The sequence below is a fragment of the Sceloporus undulatus genome, chromosome 2 (genome assembly GCF_019175285.1).
Source record: "Sceloporus undulatus isolate JIND9_A2432 ecotype Alabama chromosome 2, SceUnd_v1.1, whole genome shotgun sequence".
NCBI classification, from domain to species: Eukaryota; Metazoa; Chordata; class Lepidosauria; order Squamata; family Phrynosomatidae; genus Sceloporus; species Sceloporus undulatus.
This window is the reverse complement of record NC_056523.1, coordinates 10,398,589-10,419,321: the sequence shown is the minus strand read 5'-3', so window position 1 is coordinate 10,419,321 and position 20,733 is coordinate 10,398,589. Positions and strand designations below refer to the sequence as shown.

At 42.2% G+C, this 20,733-nt stretch overlaps 2 protein-coding genes across 3 annotated transcripts in view; both read right to left on the bottom strand.

The window, feature by feature from the left end:
- LOC121921898 (zinc finger protein 397-like) overlaps positions 1–20,733 on the bottom strand; it is a 942,727-nt gene that overhangs the window by 342,780 nt on the left and 579,214 nt on the right. The window lies entirely within an intron of this gene.
- Positions 4,111–20,733, bottom strand: part of LOC121921809 (zinc finger protein with KRAB and SCAN domains 7-like) — a 29,876-nt gene continuing 13,253 nt past the window's right edge. The window contains exons 5-10 of the mRNA XM_042450380.1: positions 17,023–17,272; positions 14,707–15,467; positions 13,034–13,154; positions 10,474–10,562; positions 9,299–9,425; positions 4,111–5,810 (exon numbers count right to left, since the gene is read on the bottom strand). Coding sequence (XP_042306314.1) covers positions 4,606–5,810; positions 9,299–9,425; positions 10,474–10,562; positions 13,034–13,154; positions 14,707–15,467; positions 17,023–17,272 — 2,553 coding nt within the window. The 3' untranslated portion in view covers positions 4,111–4,605. The remainder of the gene's footprint in view (positions 5,811–9,298; positions 9,426–10,473; positions 10,563–13,033; positions 13,155–14,706; positions 15,468–17,022; positions 17,273–20,733) is intronic.

Below are 20,733 nucleotides of genomic sequence, written 5' to 3'. Positions count from 1 at the left end.
GGCGGCCGAGAGCGGTTCCGGCTGCAGCGGTTGCTAGGCAACCATTACAAAAAACCCTCCAACACTAGGCCTAGACTTTTGGGAGTAAGAGTGAGGCGTTGCCAGAATGGAAAGTGGAATAATGACGATGTTGCTGTGTGCCCTCCAACAAGTCATAAAGCATACTTGCCAATAGAGAAACCATACTTATCCATAGGGATACATGGGAGAAAACTGTTTGTTTGTTTGTTTATTTATGGTATATATACCCTGCCCTTCAGCCCTAAAGGCTATACTTCCCAATAGAGAAACCATACTAGCCCATAAACCATATTTGCCAATAGGGAAACTATTGCCCATTCTTTAAGTGCATCAGCACCATGAGGAAATTTCTGGAAGGGTTGCTTAACTGGCTTTATGACAAGCAACCCTTGAAATTCCTCTTTCTGCACCACCATTACAGATATAAGAGCCCTCCCTAGTTTTTTTGAGTGTACTGTATAGACTATATAGTGTATAGACTATATAGACTGTACTATAGACTATAGAGTGTATAGACTATAAACCCTATATGGCAACATATAGGGTTGCCAGACAGCAACCTGGAGAGGGCTCCTGTGCCTGTAATGGTTTTCTCTCTCTGGCTTTGCTTCACAAACAAAGATTCAGGAAGGACACATCCCACGCTTTGTACAAGCGTGTTAGTGACTGAAAAGGCCAATTCGGGATAAACAGGTCCGGTTGCAGAAAGCACAGCAGAAAGTCTCCTTGGGTGATGTTTCCAGGTTGTGGTTCTTTCTTTCTGCGTTGTCGTTTCTCTTCGAGACTCGTTCGCTGTGAGCTTTCGAAGAAGGCTGCAGCGTCATGGATAGTGCGTCTCCATCCCTCCCGATGCGAGGCCAGGAAGGACCATTGTTGGTGATCAATTTGGCCAAGCCTGAGATGTTGTTTCAGGGAGTCCTTGTATCTCTTCTTTGGGGCACCCCTCTTACGCTGACCCGTGGCGAGTTCACCGTAAAATACTATTTTGGGGAGGCGATGGTCCTTCATCTTAGAAACGTGTCCTGCCCAGCAAAGCTGCGTCCTCAATAGCATGGCCTCAATGCTGGTGATCCCTGCTTGCTCAAGGACAGCAACATTTGTCACATAGTCAGTCCAGTGTCTATTTAGAATTGTGTGTAAACAGCGCTGATGAAAGTGTTCAAGGAGTTGTAGGTGTTGGCGATAGGTGACCCATGTTTCAGATCCGTAGAGGAGAATAGACAGTACAATGGCTCTATACACACTGATTTTTGTGCTTCGCCTCAAGTGTTTGTTACTCCAGACTCTTTTGTGAAGCCTTCCGAATGCACTACATGCCTTTGCCAGTCTGTGATCGATCTCTTTATCAATCTTGGCGTCTGAGATTATGCTTCCCAGGTAGGTGAACTGCTGGACGGACTTAAGCACAGATGTGCCTACAGTGATGTGGGGTTGGTAGTGTTCTTCCTGAGGTGCCGGCTGGTAGAGAACTTCCGTTTTCTTCAGGCTGACTTCCAGTCCAAAGAGCTCTGCAGCTGTTGCAAAACAACGGTTGTAGTGCAAAGGGAATTGCAGAAGAGGTTGCTGGTTACCTGCTTGCACCATAAGCCACCCCTGCTGAAATTCCATTTTCTACACCTATACTATTAGAAATCCCATTACAAGTTCCATTCTAGGGTTGGCAGAGTGAAAACGTGAGGGCTCTTGGACCTGTAATGATGTAGAAGAGGGAATTTCAGGAAGGGTTGCTTGTTATCTGGTTGCATGGCTAGCAACCTCTGCAGAAATTTCTGTTTTTACATCACTATTAGAGGTATAGGAAACACACACATATATATACACACAGAGTTTTCAGTGTGGCAAGCTTTGTAATGGGACGGGGTTGCCACAATGAAAAGTGGAGAGGGTTTCTGTATCTGTAATGGATGTGTAGAACAGGGGATGTCAGCAGGTGTGGCTTGTGACCTGGTTGCATGCCAACCCTGCTAAAATTTCCTTTTCTGTACCTACCGTATATACCATTACAAATCCCAGCCTAAACTGGGGAAGGTTCCTATACCTCTGCCGGTGGTGTGGAAAGGAGATTTCAGCAGTTGTGGCATGTTTCCTGGTTGCATGACAAGCAACCCCTGCTGAAATTCCCTTTTCTACATCTATATACCTACTGGATGACTTTGGGCAAGTTATGCTGTCTTAGCCTCAGAAGATGGCAATGGTAAACCCTCTCTGAAGAAACTGGACAAGAAAACTCTATAGTAGATCCTGCTTTAGGGTCTCCATAAGTCAAAAATTACTTGAAGGCACACAATAGCTGCAGCATACAGGGTTGCTTGACAGAATGAAAACTGGAGAGGGCTCCGGTACCTTTAATGGTGTAGAAAAGTGGAATTTCAGCAGATGTTTCCTTGTTGCCTGATAGCAGGACAAACAACCCCTGAGCCAGTGCAGTGTAGTGGTTTGAGCTTTGGACTATAAATCTGGAAACCAAGGATTCAATTCTGTTTTCTCTCTACACACTGTCCTTAGGTAAACTCATTAGCTCTTTTGGTTTTTCCTACCATCTGTATGCCGATGACACCCAGTTGTATCTTTCCACCCCCGACCTTTCTCCAAGGTTTGAACAGCAAGTTTCATCATGTCTCACAGCTGTCTCTCAGTGGATGTGCCATTGGCGTTTGAAGCTCAACATGTCCAAGACGGAGCTTCTTGTCTTTCCTCCTAAGCCCACCCTTCAACACTCCTTTTCTGTCTCTGTGGACAACATTTCTATTCAACCAGTCCAGCAAGCCCACAGTCTTGGTTTTATCTTTGACTCTTCTCTGTCGTGTATCCCTCAGATCCAGACCACAGCCAAGGCTTGTAGATTCTTTTTATACAATACTGTATTGCCAAAATCCAACCATCTCTCTCCACCTCTACTGCCAAGATCCTGGTCCATGCCCTAGTGGTCTCACGACTCAATTACTGCAACATCCTCCTGGCTGAGCTTCCTCTCTCTCACCTCCGTCCTTTAATTTCTGTCCAGCATTCAACTGCACGCATTATCACATCCACCCACCGCTCTGACCACATCTCTCCTGTGTTGGCATCCCTTCACTGGCTCCCTCTCCCTTTCCACATTCAGTATAAGCTCCTGCTGTCAACGTTTAAAGCCCTCCATGGGCTGGCCCCTCCTTACTTATCAGACCTTCTTTCTCCTCACCTTCCCACTAGGGCCCTCCGTTCTGGTAGTCAAGGTCTGCTGTCCCAACCCAGGATTTCCTCTGCCCCATCTCGGATTCACCCCTTTTCACTTGCTGCCCCTCACTCCTGGAAACTTCTTCCCCCGCAAGCAAGAGCCATCACTTCCTTAACCGGCTTCAAAACGGAGCTGAAGACCATCCTGTTCAGAGAAGCGTTCCCAGGCATTGCATAATTGTCACTTGCTATTTGATGTTCTTTTGTTGTCTGTTTTATTGAATCATTTCCTGTATTGCTATGTATTTTATATGTATTATCCTACTAAAGAGGCCCCTTCCCCACCACCACTCCTTTCTCCTTCTGTGTCGTGTCTTTTTAGATTGTAAGCCTGAGGGCAGGGAACCGTCCAATTAAAAAGATTGTATGTACAGCACTGTGTAAATTTACAGCGCTTTATAAATAAAGGTTAATAATAAATAATAATAATAAATTCCTCACTTGGCCATGGAAGCCCACTGGGTGTCCTTGGGCAAGTCACACATTCTCAGCCTCAGAAAGCTCTGTGTCTTAAGGTCTCCATAAGTCATAAAACATGAAGCCACACACAACATCAACAATAACACCATTAAAGCTTCAGGAGCCCTCCCACATTTTCAGTCTGGCAATCCCTTCTGAGATTTGTAATGGCCTATATAGCTGTAGTAAAATTATATTCCTCACTACTGTTCATATACTGTGAGTACCATGCTCCTTTAAGTCTGAACAAAGTTCCTTATAAGTGAGGTAAGCCTAGATTCTGAAACGTCTATGAAAAAGGAAGTGCATAGACCAATGTACAGTCAATGTGAGCTAATGATCCTTTCCAAGGGGAATAGAAATTATTGATTAGTTTATATAAATCAATAGTCTAAAACAATTAGAAAGCTACATGTTTATTCTCCAGTGACAAAGGATCCAGAAATCCCAAGTGTTAAAGTACACTTAAGGGAACTGTTGGTATTAGCTTTCCTGTTTGGACAATATCACTGTTCATGAGTTGGACACTCAGAGGACCAGATGGTGAACTCCAGGGAAATCCCGATAGACGAATGACAATAATCCCTCAATTATGAGACAGAAGTGGATAAGCTATGTCTGTTTCAAAGCATGCTTCCAAAGAAAATGTGTCCCACACTTATGGTGTTCATAAAGCCTCTGTCCGTTGTCAGTTTGCTTATGTCAAATGAGTCAATCCTTCCAAGATAAGCAATGAAAGTCATGCTGCCTGCCAAATGATGTTGAACTTTAATTCCCAGCATTCCTTGCCAGTGGCTCCACCAGCCAGGGCTGTGGAGTGTTGCAGTCCAAAAACATCTGAAGGGCCACACAATTGTCACTCTAGGCATTTGAATGTTTTCCCCCCTGTATAAATTCCCTAACAGCTGTTCAGGTGAGTTCTCTGATGGCATCATTTCTCACACTGAGTGCTTTCATTTGGTCAGTATGAAGTCTTTCATGTCTCTTCAAATATTTTTCCACCTTGAAGCATTTCCCACACTGAGAACATTTGTACGGTTTCTCCCCAGTGTGAATTCCCTGATGGGTCTTCAACTGGTTACTCCGACCAAAACTTTTCCCACACACAGGACATTTGTAGGGTTTCTCTCCAGTATGAATTCTCCAGTGGTTCATGAGATTTCCTTGCTGATTAAAACATTTTCCACACTGAGAACATTTGTATGGTTTCTCTCCAGTATGAATCCTCTGATGGATCTTTAGTTCTTTTCCCTGGTTGAAACATTTTTCACAATGAGAACATTTATATGGTTTCATTTTTACTCCAGTATGAATACTTTCATGTCTCTTCAAATATTTTCCCAGACTGAAACATTTCCCACATTGAAAGCATTTGTATGGTTTACCTCCAGTATGAGTTCTTTGATGAATTGTTAAATTTCTTTGCTGACTGAAACATTTCCCACACTGAAAACATTTGTATGGTATAACTTCAAAATGAGATCGTTGATGGATCATCAAATTTCTTCTCTGCAGGAAACATTTTCCACACTGAGAACAATCATATAGTCTCCCTTCACTCTGAATTCCTGGAATTTTCTTTGGCAAGTTCATAAAACTAAAGTTATTCCCAGACTCAGGAGAGTTAACAAGTGTTTCTTCTGGACTATTATTCTGATCTCTGTTCAAATTATTTTCTTCCTTCTCCAAGAATTCAGATTTATTATCTCCAGTTATTGTGCTCAGAGGTTCACCAAGGTATGAATTTTGCTGACATGATTCTTCTGACATCAGATATGCTTTGTGGTCCTCCAAAGTACGGGTCATATCAGGTTCTAAACTGTAGTGATACCTTCTACCACACTGGGAGAATGTGGCCATTTTATCCCTTGTGTGTTCTCTGAATGGATATTCAATTGCAGCTTTGAGACCTTCAGTACACTCATTACTTTCATCCTCTGTCCCCATGGGATGCTTCCCCTGTTCTTCTTTGAACTCACATCCTTCATCGTGCCTCTCCATTGTCCCTTGGATATCCCCTTGGTTGATCAGTAGGGCTTTCTTGGGAATGTCCTTTGTCTCATTTCCTCTCCAGGGAGAATTCTCCATCTTGATCTGACTTCCACTCTCAGCACCTGCAGAGAGAGAAAAAGAAAGTATGGTCAGCCCTCTACATTTGTGGCTTTGACTTTAGTGGATTTGATTATTCATGGATTATGCTCTTTCTAGGAATCTCTAGGTCCTCCAGTGTGATTCTATCGTCAGCTTCCACCAAAAGTTGCACTAATGGACTTAGAGATTCTTACAGAGAACAATTCTCTAGGCATTTGTTGGTCCTCCAGTGCAATTCTATAGTCAGCTTCTGGCAGATGTTGACCACAGAGTTGCCCTGGAGAACTGAGGGATTCCTAGAGAGGTGTTTTATCAGGAAGGGGAGAATAGTGTTTTTCATTTGTGGCCTTTTCACTTTCACGGGGGTCCACTGTATTACCCATACTTCTATGTCCATTTAAACAAATGGATGTAATCTCTATTTCCATAGCTGCTTCTTCTAAGGCAGTGCTTCCCAGATTATCTGATATAAAGAATTGGCAATTATCCCACCCCACCATGTGTCTGGCTACCATATGTATGCAAATTGTTTGCACTCATTTCTTTTTTTCCTGGAAACTCATCAGGATCCAGTAGCCAAATGGCCCAGGGATGCTCACTGGTCCATGGACCATCATGCTGAATTACACTGTTTTACATCTCTTCACTACATCTCTCTTTTTACCGGGGGCCATGTATAGATTGCCAGCGTGATGTAGTGGTTTGAGCATTGGACTATGACTCTGCAGAAAAGGATTCAAATCCCGGCTCAGCTATGTAAACCCACTGGGTGACCTTGGCCAAGTCACACTCTCTCAGTCTCAGAGGATGGCAATGGCAATAGCAAACCCCCTCTAAAGAAACTTGCCAAGAAAACCCCATGATAGATTTGCCATATGGTCATCATGAGTTGGAAACAAACTGAAGGTACACAGCAACAACAGGGATTTCTAAAGTACAAAAGAAGCAGCACAACATCAAGTACTTTAATAAATATATAAATTAAAGTATTAATAGCCAATATTGTCTAGAAAAGTTATTTTTAAGGTGTCCTTACACACTACAGAATTATAATACAGTGGTACCCCGGGATACGAATGCGCCGCCTTACGAAATTTCCGGGTTACGAAAAAAATCCATTGAAAAAAACTGTTCCGGGTTACGAAGGTTATTTCGGGTTACGAAAAAAAATTTGGTGCTTTTCAGCGCTTTTTCGCACGAAATCGCGGCTTTTCCCCATTAGCGCCTATGGCTTTTCGGCTTGCGAAAGCCTTTCGGGTTACGAAAGCGGCAGCGGAACGAATTAATTTCGTAACCCGGGGTACCTCTGTACTATGATTCTGGTGGCGCAGTGGTTAAATGCCTGTACTGCAGCCATTCACTCAAAACCACAAGGTTGCGAGTTCAAGACCAGCAAAAGGGCCCAAGCTCAACTCAGGCTTGCATCCTTCCGAGGTCACTAAAATGAGTACCCAGACTGTTGGGGGCAAATTAGCTTACTTGCTGTTCACCGCTATGATCTTTGGAATAGCGGTATATAAATAAAACAAATTATTATTATTATTATTATTATTATTATTATTATTATTATTATTCTATTTTAACTGCAATGGCAACATCCAATGGAATACTGGGGTTTGTAGTTTGGTGAGGCACTAAAGCTCTCTGGCTGAGAATTCTAAATCCCCAAACTACAAATCCCAGGACTCCATAGGGGGGAACCATGGCAGTTAAAGTGGAATCACACTGTAGTGTGAAAAGGCCCAAGTTCTAGCAACGTCATTTCTAAAGAAGAAATCCACTGCTGCCCAAAAAGAGCAATCCATTTAACTTGGTCCCATTTCTTCATTAATCCTTTTATTTCCCTTCCTCAGCATTCCCATTTATCTTTCCCTCCTATTTTGGAATCATCTTATAAACTTTCAGTATGAAGCCATTCTGAGAGGGTTTTTCCTGAAAAAGTGGCCACAAAAACCTGAAAATAAAGAAATAAAAATAAAGGCTTAAATCCCGTTATCAGTCCTAACTAAAGTTTGCTGTTGTCCTTATTTGCTATCAAGTCAACATTGAGTTATAGTGACTTAGGAGTTTATCACATGGGAGGAATTTCTCTTAATTTCGAATGAAAAGAAAGTGGGGCCAGAACGCATTCACATGAATTCGCTAGTTTAGCGAATTTACGTGAATTCGAATTGCGTTCGAACTGACTTCCCATTGCCTGACAATAGCTTGCCATTGCCCGAAATTGTGTGTGATCACCTCTCACACAATAACGTGAAACCTCATGATTGCGTTCGGACTGACTTCCCATTGCCTGAAATTGCGTGTGGTAGTCTATCACGCAATAATGTTAAACCCCATGATTGCGTTCAGATTGCCATTGGATTATACTTCCAATTTCCCTTGTCTGATAACGTCCTTAGCTTTCTAAACAGAACCTCCCACTTTCATGGACTGCAACAGGAGTCTAAGCCCCAGCTGGGTAACGTTTGGCCTCCAGGCTACATGTGGCCCTGGGACTATTTTGGAGTCTCTGTGGGGCCACAAAGGGGTAAAATCCTGATGACCTAGCGTGCCAGCGTTTGTGAGGACCACAGATTCCTGGGACTGCCTCCTGCCTGATAACATCGGTTATCTCCATTGATCCCTCGCTCGGGAGAGGAGGAGAGGATGCACCTGTTTTTGCCTCCTTTGAACCTTGATCTGTTATAATTGTGTGGTTTTTTAAATTAATTGTGATAAACTGTACTTTTTAATGTTTATTATGTTATATAGATTATGGTTTTTGACATACTGAAATTGTTATTTTTATGTTTTTTCTATCAGATATTATGTTATGTTTATATTTAATTTGCTTAATATTGTTTTGATGTGAACTTGTGTTGAGGGGTTGGGGAAAGGCTTTTTTATCCACCTTGTTTGATTTGTAATGTTCTTACGTTTTCCTATTGATTGCCACTGTATTGATATTGTTTATTGTTATTGTCTGCTTTATATGTTTGGGGGTCTGAGAAGGGATTAGTTTTGTTTTTATTGTATTTTTTAATTGTACTTCCACTGTTGTTAGCCACCCGGATTCCTCGTTGATTGGGTGGGATACAAATAAATTATTATTATTATTATTATTATTATTATTATTATTATTATTATTATTATTAAAAAATTGAAACTTGAACAATTTTGAAATGTCCTATATTCCAAAATGCCCTCTAGGGAATGACTGGGACATTTTGCTACATTTTGGAGCTCCGGGCCAATTTAACCCAATGGAATCCTTTTTAAAAAAGTGATCAGGAGGTGATTTTCACTCTCTTCTGGTTGTTAAAAAAGGACCTAAAATGGCTCCTGAAGGCCCCAAAAGATGTCCGCCACCTTGCTCCTTAAGGGGCATTATTGGAGGCATTTGAAGGCAAATCTATGTACGTCCCTTTTCATCTCAAGGAAAGCCTAATGTTCATTTTGTCTAGCAAGACTTCTCAGTTCTACAAATAAGTTTAATGGATTTGCTGGAAGTGAGCAAAAAGCGCCTCACCCGAAGAATTTGCATTGCCTGGCTCTTCCTGCAGGACTTTCCAGACTATGGTCTGTCGGCTTGGCTGGGTCAGAGGTTGACTGAAGACGGGCAAAGACAAGTGAGTTTCCTTGAGGTTCATCGGTCCCTGCAAAATATGGGAAAAGACAAACATCTGACTCCCTGTGAGATTTTGGCTGCATCTACACTGTGGAAATAATCCTGTTGGACACCACTTTAATTGCCATGGCTCAATGTTATGGAACTCTGGGAATTGTAGTTTTGTGTCAGAGATCTTTGATGCCACAACAAACTACAATTTCCAGAATTCCATAGTATTGAGCCATAGCAGCTAAAGTGGTATCAAACTGAATTATTTCTACAGTGCAGTTGCATCTTCTATGGTGAAAGAGAGGGCATTAAAACAAAACTCATTCAGCCTATTATAAGAGCCTTTCGATTTACAGCTCTCTAGGGAAATATCCAGAAAAACAAATATGAATGGAAATTTAAAGAGTGAATAGCCCCAATGTGGACAAAAACTGTTTTGGAGCATCCCAAACAAAGAACGCAGGGTCCTCCTTGCAACTGCCAAGAAGCCCGGGGGCCACATGTGATCCCAAATTTGGTTTGGTGGCCCTTCACCCATCCAGACCCCAGGACTATTCTCATCCCACCCCCAAAGAAGTAGTAATAACCTTTCCTAGTGTCCATCCACATTACACAATCATAGCATTGTGATTCCATTTTAACTGCCATGTCAACATGCTATGCAATTTATGGAGAGAGTACTTAAAAAATTCTCAGCCAGAGAATTCTAGTGACTCTCTAGGTGACAACAACAATTACTACAACCATTGCCCTTGGTATCTGTTGGGGTTTGCATCTATCCCTGGTGGATAAGAAAATCCATGAATGTTCAAGTCCCATTAAATACAATGGCATAGTAAGATGGTGGTGTCCCTTATATAAAATGACAAAATCAAGGTTTGCCTTTTGGAATTTATATATATTTTGAGTAACTCTGACTTCAGGGCGTGATGCCCTTTAAATTTTCTCCCAACAGTATTAAAATGACCACATCCCACAAACCCGACTCTGCTGCACATTAAGGAACAAACCATGGGGATTGTCCTAACATCAGGGGTGAACCTGACTCCTATACACCCCGTCCTGACTCACCCAAGGCAACTCACCAGCGTGTCGCTCATGTTTTGCACACCAGTTTGTACCATTTCCAATCCCTTCAGAGGAAGTGAGGCAGCTGAGCATTTAATACCATTGCCTGTGAGGGGTGAAAAAAGGATTTTAAAAAGGGAGACAAACTATCCCTTAACTCTTAAGAGTCACCATTTGTATTGTCAGATTTACTCATAGCACAAATTTTAAAAACAAGATGTTCATCCTAAAGAGGTTCCAATCCTCTACGGAGACATACAAATTACGACCCTTGCCACAATACCACCCTAACAAGCAAATTTGGAAGGGTCCTTCTCTGTGTCCCACAGTTGTGAGCAAAACAAAAAAAAAATTGAAAGCACATATTCACAGTGAAAGAATGAAAGGAAGCAAAGTCCTAGGTGCTGTGCGATGCTCCAAAAATGTTTATTTCTTTAAAAGCCCAATGCGTTTTGGCCATGTAAGAAGACCATCAAAACACTCCTGACAGATGGCCATCCAACCTCTGTTTAAAAACCTCCAAAGAAGGAGACCCCATCACTCTTCAAGGGAGTGTCTTCCACTGTCAAACAGCTTTTACTATCAAGAAGTTCCTCCTAATGTTGAGATGGAATCTCTTTTCCTGTAGCTTGTATCCACTGTCCTAGTCTCTGCAGCAGCAGAAAACAAGCTTGCTCCATTCTCAATGTGACACTCCTTCAAATACTTAAACAGGGCTATTATATCACCTCTTAACCATCTCTTCAGGAGAATATACACTCATCCCTCCACATTCACTGGGGTTAGGGGCACAGGACCCCTGTGAATGTTGAAAAACCGCAAATAACAAAAACACCTGAGAGAACACCTCTCCGGGTATCTCTAGGTCCTCCAGTGCAACTCTGTGGTTAACATCTGTGAGACACTGACCACAGAATTGTACTGGAGGAGCTATAAATGCCTATTGGAGTGTTCTTTCTATGAATTTCTAGGTACTTCAGTGCGACTTTTGGTTAAAGTTAGCCATACAGTTGTGCTGGAGAACCCAGATATTCCTAGAGAGAACATATTAATAAAATCCGTGAATAATCAAATCCACAAAAGTCAAAGCCGCAAATTTGGAGGGACGAGTGAGTGTATTTCAAGTGAACATTAGGAAGAACTTCTTGATGGTTTGGCAATGAAATCAATTTCCTGGAGAGATGGTGGGATCACTTTCTCCGGAAAAAGGATGGACAGCTACCAGCTGGGGTTGCTTAAGCTGGAGATCTTGCACTCAGCAGAAGATTGTACAGTCAGCCCTCCACATTTACAGGTTTCAGATTTGTGGTTTTGACTATTCACGATTTTGTAGGTGCTGCTTAAAAAAGTCAACCTCTTCATCACCACCCCTCCTCACCCTTTGTCGCAGCCAGCCAAAACCAACCCCATACATTCCCCTGCTTTGCCAAACTTTATATCTTCCTCATTTCCAAAGACCTTCCCTTTGAAGCCACCCGCAGGAGAATCCAATTTCTCTCTCCTCCTCCTCCTAACATATTCACAGTTTTTCCACTTTTGCAGGGGTCCTTGGACCCTGACTCCTGCAAATGTGGAGGGGTGACTGTACCTGATGGCCCATGAGGCTTCTTTCCACTCTATGATTCTATGTTTTCTGGTTTAAGCTTTATTGTATAGTGGGCCCTTGGTACCCACTGGGGTTTGGTTACAGGACACACACACACACACACACACACCATGGATACCAAAATCCATGGATGCTCAAGTCCCATTAAATACAATGGCAAAGTAAAATGGTGTCCCTTATATAACATGGCAAAATCAAGGTTTGTTTTTTGGAATATATATTTTTGGAATATTTTCAGGCTATGGATGGTTGAATCAGTGAATAAATAATATAAATAATCTGGATACCGAGGGCGGACTGTATTGTTTACTGCAGACCGGCTGCTGCAACTTGACACTGTAAGTTTGTGTTTCTCCAATCCTCCTTCACCATCTTCCCAATGCCAATGCTATTAAAATGATTCCACCTAGGCAGAAACCTAGGCATAAAGAGCTGGCAGATGTAAAAAGGAACTGCACTGCCATGTTAATTCAGGAATGCCTCTATTCCTGCTATTAATGATTACTAGTTCCGGCATTTCTGAAGATATAAAAAAAAAGATCTTGTATCTCCAAGAGTGGCACTCAAAAAAGGAACTTCACATGATGCAGATGCTCCGAATCGCTGCAGGACAAGCTGTGTTTGTCCAAATCCCTTTTTCTACACATCAGATACAGATTCAGGAACTATGGACTAATTTCTGTCCTGGCCAGTCTCAGGAAGCATCTACACTGTAGAAATAATGCACTTTAACACCACTTTTAACTGCTATGGCTCCATCCTACAGAACCAGGGATCTGTAGTTTTGTGAGGCAGCTGCACCTTTTGTCAGAGAAGGCTAAAGACCTGGTAAAACTGCAAATCCCAGGATTCCATAAGATGGAGACACATAAAGTCGTATTAAACTGCATTATTTCTACAGCGTAGATGAACACCCAATATCCCACAGGCATAAAACAAGCAGATTACGTTCTGGCTCAGTGAATCCTTACCCAGCGCATTTAATTCTCCGTCACCATTTTGCTGGGTTTCTTTGAAGATCTCTCCCTTCATCGCATCAGACGTCTCTTCCTCAGCTCCTGCAGAAACCAAGCACTCCTCTTTCAATTGCCCCTAAAACAAAGAGGACAATCCAATTCAGAACAGAGCAGGGGTAGGAGGTACATGGTCCACTGGGCCCTTTGGGGATCAATCACTGCCCTTCAGATCCCCAGCACCCCTCCAAGTCATTCAGCCAAAAAGACATTGAAAATGTTTCAGGACACTTCCAGGAGGGGACAATACTTGGCCAAAATGCCACCACCACCACCACCTGCTACAGGGACCATTGGGTCAGATTTTTTTTATATACCTGGAGATCCTGGGAGCCAGAAAACAGCTCTGTGGGGGTGTATGCACCCCAAAGGCAACCTTGAGCACTACACAATTGCAGTGCTGGGATTCCACTGTCACTGCCATCGTTCTGTCCTAAGGAATTCTGAGGACTGTAGTTTAGGGAGGGGGCATTTGAAATTCTCAGCAGAAGAGCTCTAGTCCCTTTGTAACTACAAACCCCAGAATTCTACTGTACAGGTTGAGTCTCCTTTATCTAAAATGATTGGGACTAGGGCTGTATTGGATTTTTGGGGGAGTTGGGGTGAATTTTGAAATACCTGTATTTGCGTTTATATACATAGTGAGAGATCTTAGAGCTGGGTCCCAAGTCTAAAATACAACATTCATTTATGTTTCACATACATATACACCATATACATTTATGTTTAATATACATTATGTTTCATATGCATAACCTGAAGGTAATTTCATACAATATTTTCAATAATTTTGTGCATGGAACAAAGTTCATGCTTTGCTGAACCATCAGATGGAAAAGGTGTCACTCGCTCAGCCACCCATGAAAAAAAAGTTATGGTTTGTGGAATATTTCAAATTTCAGAATTCTGGATGAGAGAGACTCAACCTGTCATGGTGTCTTGGGAATGGCCCCCCGAAGTGATGCAATGTCATCCCTTAGCATCTAAAATGGCAGCCACAAAGGAGTGCTGCAGAAGTACTGAAAATCATATGGTGTACATCTCTGGATCCTGGAACATGTCTACCCAGGATTAGAAGGACACAACTGGACTAATATATGCTACGGATGGGAGATATTATTCTGCTCTAGTGGGTAAATATGGATTTTATGAGTTCAACAGTTTTAAAATAGACTTTGTTGCCTCAAATCATCTTGCATGAATGCAGAAAATAAGTCTTTTAAATAAATCATATTAATAAATGCTACAATAATAATAGTGCACAGATTGGTATGGGGTATGGCATGGGGCAGTGCTACTAAGGGTGAAGATTCCTAACATTAGGGCTGCTGCCACGCTGCAGAATTAATGCAGTTTGTCTCTGCTTTAACAGTCCTGACTCCATCCTATATAATCCTGGGATTTGTAGTTTGTTGTGGCATCAGAGCTCTCTGACAGAGAAGGTGACATAGCTCACAAAACTCCAAATCCCCAAATTCCGTAGCATTGAGTCATCCAGTTAAAGCAGTGTTAAACAGCATGGCCCAACAGATGTGTTACAACTGACATTCATTTTTCGCTGAATAACTGCAGCGACCTAATCTACATTCTGGACTCTCAGAGAATCTGGGATTTCAAGACTGAGAGCTCACCTGCCACTTCTCTCTCTCAGCATCTCGCTGGACAGTCAAAAAGTCCTCCATCAATGCCATGGCCTGGCAACAAGTGTCTGGCCCTCCGGCTCGGATCCAGTTTTGCAGATCTGTTGGGAGGCTGGCCAGGAACTGCTCCAGGATCAGCAGCTCCAGGATCTGCTCCTTGCTGCGTCTCTCTGGCTTTAGCCACTGGTGGCAAAGCTCTTGCAATTGGTTGTAAATCCTTTGGGGATCCTCAACTTCTGGGCAGCAGAACTGTCTGAAGTGCTGGCGCTGCAGCTCCATTCTCAGGGCATCTCCTCTCAAAATGGCAGCCTTTACTTTCTCATAATCCTCCTGATCTCCGGTTTCCAGGGTCTGAAAGGCCTCTTCTGCTTCTCCACACAGTGCTGGAAGGAGCCGGGCCACCCACTCTTTTTGAGGCCACCGGCAGGCTTTGGCCACTTGCTCAAAGGAGACCAGGAAGGCCTTGGCATCTTCCCATGGAGCCATCTCTGGCATTACTGGGGTTGCCCATCTTGTGCGAATGGGCTGCAGTGTTTTCAGGAATTCCTGCCACTGGGTTTCCCAATGTTGTTGCATCTCCTTGGATGGTTCCCCTTGGCCTTCCTGGGATCTTCCCCATCCTGGTTGTTTTCTCCCATATTCACCTTGAATTGAATTACTGATCCTTCCTGTACTTTCTGGCCTCTCTTCTAGTTTCGGTCTTGGCAATTTTTGCTCCTTCATCACTTTGGCTGGCCTTTTCAAATCTAGAACTGGTGTATTTTCAAATTAAATCATTAGTAAAATAAGTGATTATAAATTATATAGTGAGATAGAAGAAACAGAACAAGGAGTACATAAATGAAGTTGGAAGACTAAAATAAAGTAAATATACAGTCCACATGTGGGCCCTTGCTATCCACTGGGGTTTGGTTCCAGGACCCCCCATGGATACCAAAAGCTGTGGATGCTAAGGTCCCATTAAACCAGTACTTCTTAAATAGTGGGGGGCGCCCCCCAGGGAGGCGCGAGGCTCCGTAAAGGGGGGCTCGTTTGACCTCGGCAAATACTGTCATATATATAAATGATACTATTTACAGTCGCGCTGGAGTCGCGAAATGTTTTCTTCTTCCTAGGGGGGGCATGACAGAAAATAATTGAGAAGCACTGCATTAAACACAGTGGCATAGTAAAATGGTGTCCCTTGCATAATATGGCAAAAATCAAACTTTGCTTTTTGGAGTTTATGTGTATATATAATACATACATACATACATACATGAATATTTTTCAATTGTGAATAGTTAAATCCATGGATAAGGAATCCGTGGATATGGAGGGCCAACTGAAAGTAGATATATGTAGAAAAAGATAGATGTATTTATTGGATACAGGGAACACAAGAAATGAAATATTTAAAAGTAAGGTAGAATAAATATTTATTGTAACCAGAGGTCCAAAACACACTGCAGAAATAATCCAGTTTGAGACTGCTTTAACTGCCCTGGCTCAATGTTAGGGAATTCAGGAACTTTTGGCCCGTTACAGACCGCCCAAAAGGGGCGGTTTCGGGCCGCTGCCGGTTGCAGAGCGGAGGAGTCGCAGCAGCCAAACCGCGTGACTCCTCTGCGCTGCAAAGGAGCGCGAAAATTGCGCTCCTTCTGGCAACCCGGAAGAGACGCCGCAAGTGCCAAAGCGCGCACTCGCAGCATCACTTCTGGGCCGCGACGTGTGGACGCAGAGCATCTGCTACGTCAAAATGGCGGCGGCCGTGTGGAACGGCTGCCGCCATTTGTTACAGACTCTATCCGTAATAGGGTAAGGGGCGTCTGGAAGAGACACCCCTTTTTCAAAATGGGACGTCCTAAGGACATCCCTTATGGCAGTGTGTAATGCGCCATAGTTTTGTGAGACATTTAGCCTCCTCTGTCAGAGAGCTCTGGTGCTATAGCAAACTATTAATTTATTTCAAGGAGATTCCAGGATTCCACAGCATTGGGCCAAGACAGTTTAAATGGTTTCAAACTGGATCATTTCTGCAGTGTGGATGCATCCTAATTATAGATGCACCCCTGGGTTAATCTTGCCCAGTGATGCTCAAACTTTGACCCTGCAGGTGCTTTGGACTTCAGCTCCTAGACGCCCCAGCCAACCTGGCCAAAAAATGTCAGGGATGATGAGACCTGAAGTTCAAGCCACCTGGAGGTTAGAAACCACTAATCTAGCCATCCCTACAGACTGAATGGCTGCCTGATCCCCACCCCATAAAATGTATTTATGGCATGAATAAATAAAATAAGTCCCAAGTCAGTGTCCCATGCAGCCTACCAGGAGGAATGAAGATGCTGGTGTGAGCCAGAGTTTGCCCATTTGCAGCCTCAGATGCAAATAAAGGGGGGGGGGGTGATCCAGGCTTGCAGGACCCCCAACCCTTGGATGGCTGGCTGGAAGGGAGACCAGGGAAGCCTTTCTCCTTGCAAGATCCCTTCCACCTTCTCTTTCTCTTTCTCTCTTTCCACTTCCTTCTGCTGGGTTCAGCCCAGCTGCAGAGGCAGGCAAGGCTTCGTACGGGCGCCCCCTGCCGGGAAACACAGGCATGACAACCACCATTCAAAACCATGCGAAAGGGAATCCCAGGCTTTTCAAAGCATTTCCCAAAGTTTTAGCTCTCTTTTGTCCCTTATATTATCAATAGGTTCTGCTGATATGTTGTTTATTTTTTCCAAATATTTTTAATTAATTTTACAAATACACACACACACACCAGATACAACCTATATACATACATATTTTGGTATTTTATCCGGCTGTAATCCTGCCTCGATCCATAGGGAGAGGTGGGAAATATAAATAAATTATTATTATTATTATTATTACATATTTATATCTTTGTAGTAATATACGGCATTAATATAATCATCAATATTTTTATCTCAGCTTTTATCACTACTACTTCCTTTGTTTTGTTTACAACTTGGTATTTTCCACCTCATTTTCATTTATAAAACGTATCATCTTTTCTCTCTCGGCGTATTTTATTAGATCAGACTGTCCAGTTTGTTCCATTTAGTCGTGTCCCTTAAATATTTTTGTCCTATTAACCGTTGTGTTTATATTCACTACCAAGCACTTAACTTTTGTTATTAGACGATTTCCATTTTAATCAAAAATTATAGCTGTAAAGTTCCCCTTTACTTCTTTCATATTAATTATTAGTGGTTCCCACACCGTATAACAGTCATCCATTGGTTTCCTTCTAGTAAAAAAAAAAGTTAATTGATCTATCTCCATATAATCATACACTTTAAACAACCAGATCTCAAGTGCGTGGGTTTCCAAACTTTTCCATTTAGAAGCATAAAGAGTTCCAGCAGCACATACCATATAAAATAATGATTTACCAAACCGCCTTTCCAATTGCTCATCTTCCACCATATTTAAGAGATATAGTTTCAGGTGTCATAAAATTTATTTTTAGCATTTCTACAATTTCTGCATGAATTTTGATCCAATATTCGTGGGCTACTTTACAGCCACACCAACAATAATACATTTCTACTTCTTTTTCACATTTCCAACAAGTATTTTTGCATTTATTATTCATTTTTGCCAAAATGCGAGGGGTTAAGTGCCATCTAAATTGCATCTTAAACATATTTTGATGGGTTGTTTAGATCATATTTTGATTCATGACTGGTTTCGTTTTCTTTTTGAGTTTACTTTTACAATGTGCCCTTGGTATCTGCTAGAGTTCAGTCCCAGGAACGCCCTTGGATAACAAAACCCATGGATACTCAAGTCCCATTAAATACAATGGCAATTTGTGTCTAATTAGTGATCATTGTCTGTGGATTTTGTTCAGTACACTAAAATCAAGATCCAGCAAAATGCAAAAAAACAACAACCCCAAAACCACCCGGGATCAGAGGTTTTCCCAGCAGACAATGATCAATAATTAAACAGACTTTGTCTTTCAGTGCAACTTTTAGTTGAAGTTGACCATAGAGTTGCACTGGAGGACCTAGATAGTCCTAGGGAAAACATATTAATCAAATTGGCGAATAATCAAAGCTGCAAATATGGAGGGATGAGTGTATATTTAAAAAATTAAAAAGCAATTGAAATTTATTTGTTTCACTGATTTGCCGCCTTTCTCCTGGAAAAGGATCCAAGGTGGCTCACAGATAAAAACAGTTTTAAAAATTAAATTAAAAAGTTAAAAACAATAAAAATGTATTTATTTCACTGATCTGCCGCCTTTCTCCTGGAAAGAGATCCAAGGCAGCTCCCAAGTAAGAACAGTTTTAAAAATTAATAAAAAATGTAAAGACAATTAGAATTGGGGTGTCACCTGGCGCACTCTGCACTCCCCATACCCCCCTAGTGATTTTATTTTGGAGATCCATATAACGTGATACGAGTGTGAATTTGAACCCTGGTCTCCAGAATCGTGGTCCAATGTCCATCAATGACTCTTTCAGTGGTATTTTCTGTATTTGACAGGATGAAGTGTAAAGGATGGAGTCATCTTATTTTTAGCTGTTCCAGGGACTAGACCACAAACCAGTGGGTTCAAATTGCAGGAAAGCAGATTCTACCTACACTTATTTACTGTAAGAACTGTTCAACAGTGGAATAGACTGCCACAGGGGGTGGAAAATCCATGTTCTTCAAAGGTTTTTAAGCAGAGGTTGAATGGACAGCTCTTAGGAGTCCTTTAGTTATAGAATCATAGAGTTGGAAGAGACCCCAGGAGTGGGTTAGATGGTTCTTGTGGCCCCTTCCAAATCTATGATTTGGACTGGTACTGTCTGTGTCACAGCTGTGCCACTGAGGCTGAGAGAGTGCGACTCGCCCAAAGTCACCCAGGAAGTTTCGTGGCCAAGCAGGAATTGAACCCTGGTCTCCAGAGTCGCAGTCAAACTACTACACCATGCTGACAAGGCCAACACAAATACCGAAGCCAGGATCTGAGTATGAAAGTTGGATCATCCCTGCCACAGTATTTCCAGTTTTTATGTATGGATATGAAGGCTGGGTAATGAAAGAAAGCTGGGAGAGGAAACGGAAAAAAAAAACCTCAGTTGCAATGTGGTGCTGAAAGACTTCCAAGGATACAGAGAACTAGGCGTTGAGTCTCCAGAATGCGTGGGATTGCAGGTTTTTGCATTTTTGAATATTTGCACATAATTTGTGAGATACCTTGGAGATGGGCCCCAAGTCTAAACATGTATGTTTCAAATAAAATAAAATTCACGTATGTTTCAAATACACCTTATACACACACCCTGAAGGGCATTTTATACACAATATTTTTAAACCATTTTAAAAAATAATTTTATGAATGAAACAAAGTTTGTGTGCACTGAACCATCAGAAAGCAAAGGTGGTCACTATCTCTGCCACTGATATGGACAATTTTGCATTTTGAAATATTTTAGTCTTCTAGGTAAGGGAGTCTCAACCTGCCAGAATTCTCACTAGAAACCAATGACTAAGTTGAGCCTCTTATATCTTTGCACAGTCCATGAGGGAAAATGGCACATTGTGAAATATTATGTTCAGTAAAGTGAAAAGCATAAGAAAAAGGGAAGAAACCATATTACTGATAGATTGATTCCATCCGAGATGCCTGAGTTTGTAAGATGTGTGAGGCTGGAGATGACAGGTCTCTTGGAGACCTCTCCTTCATAGGATCTGCTGTAAATGGAAGCCTACTTGATGGGAAATAACAAGAACAAAGTGAAATCGAAGGCTCTCACGGCCAACATCCATAGTTTTTTGTGGGGTTTTCAGACTATGTGGCCGTGTTCTGGAAGAGTTTATTCCTGACATTCTACCAGCATCTGTGGCTGGCATCTTCAGATGCTGCTTTGCCTGAAAAACCCACAAAAAACTAACAGCAACAAAGTTGAAGGCAATAGGAAAGGAGGAAGACTATGGCTGCATCTGCACTGCATCCCATGCACTGCATCCCAATCCTGCCAAAAAGCATTGGTCTATGTACTGCGTTTCCTCCGAGATTTTGAAGTTTTGTCC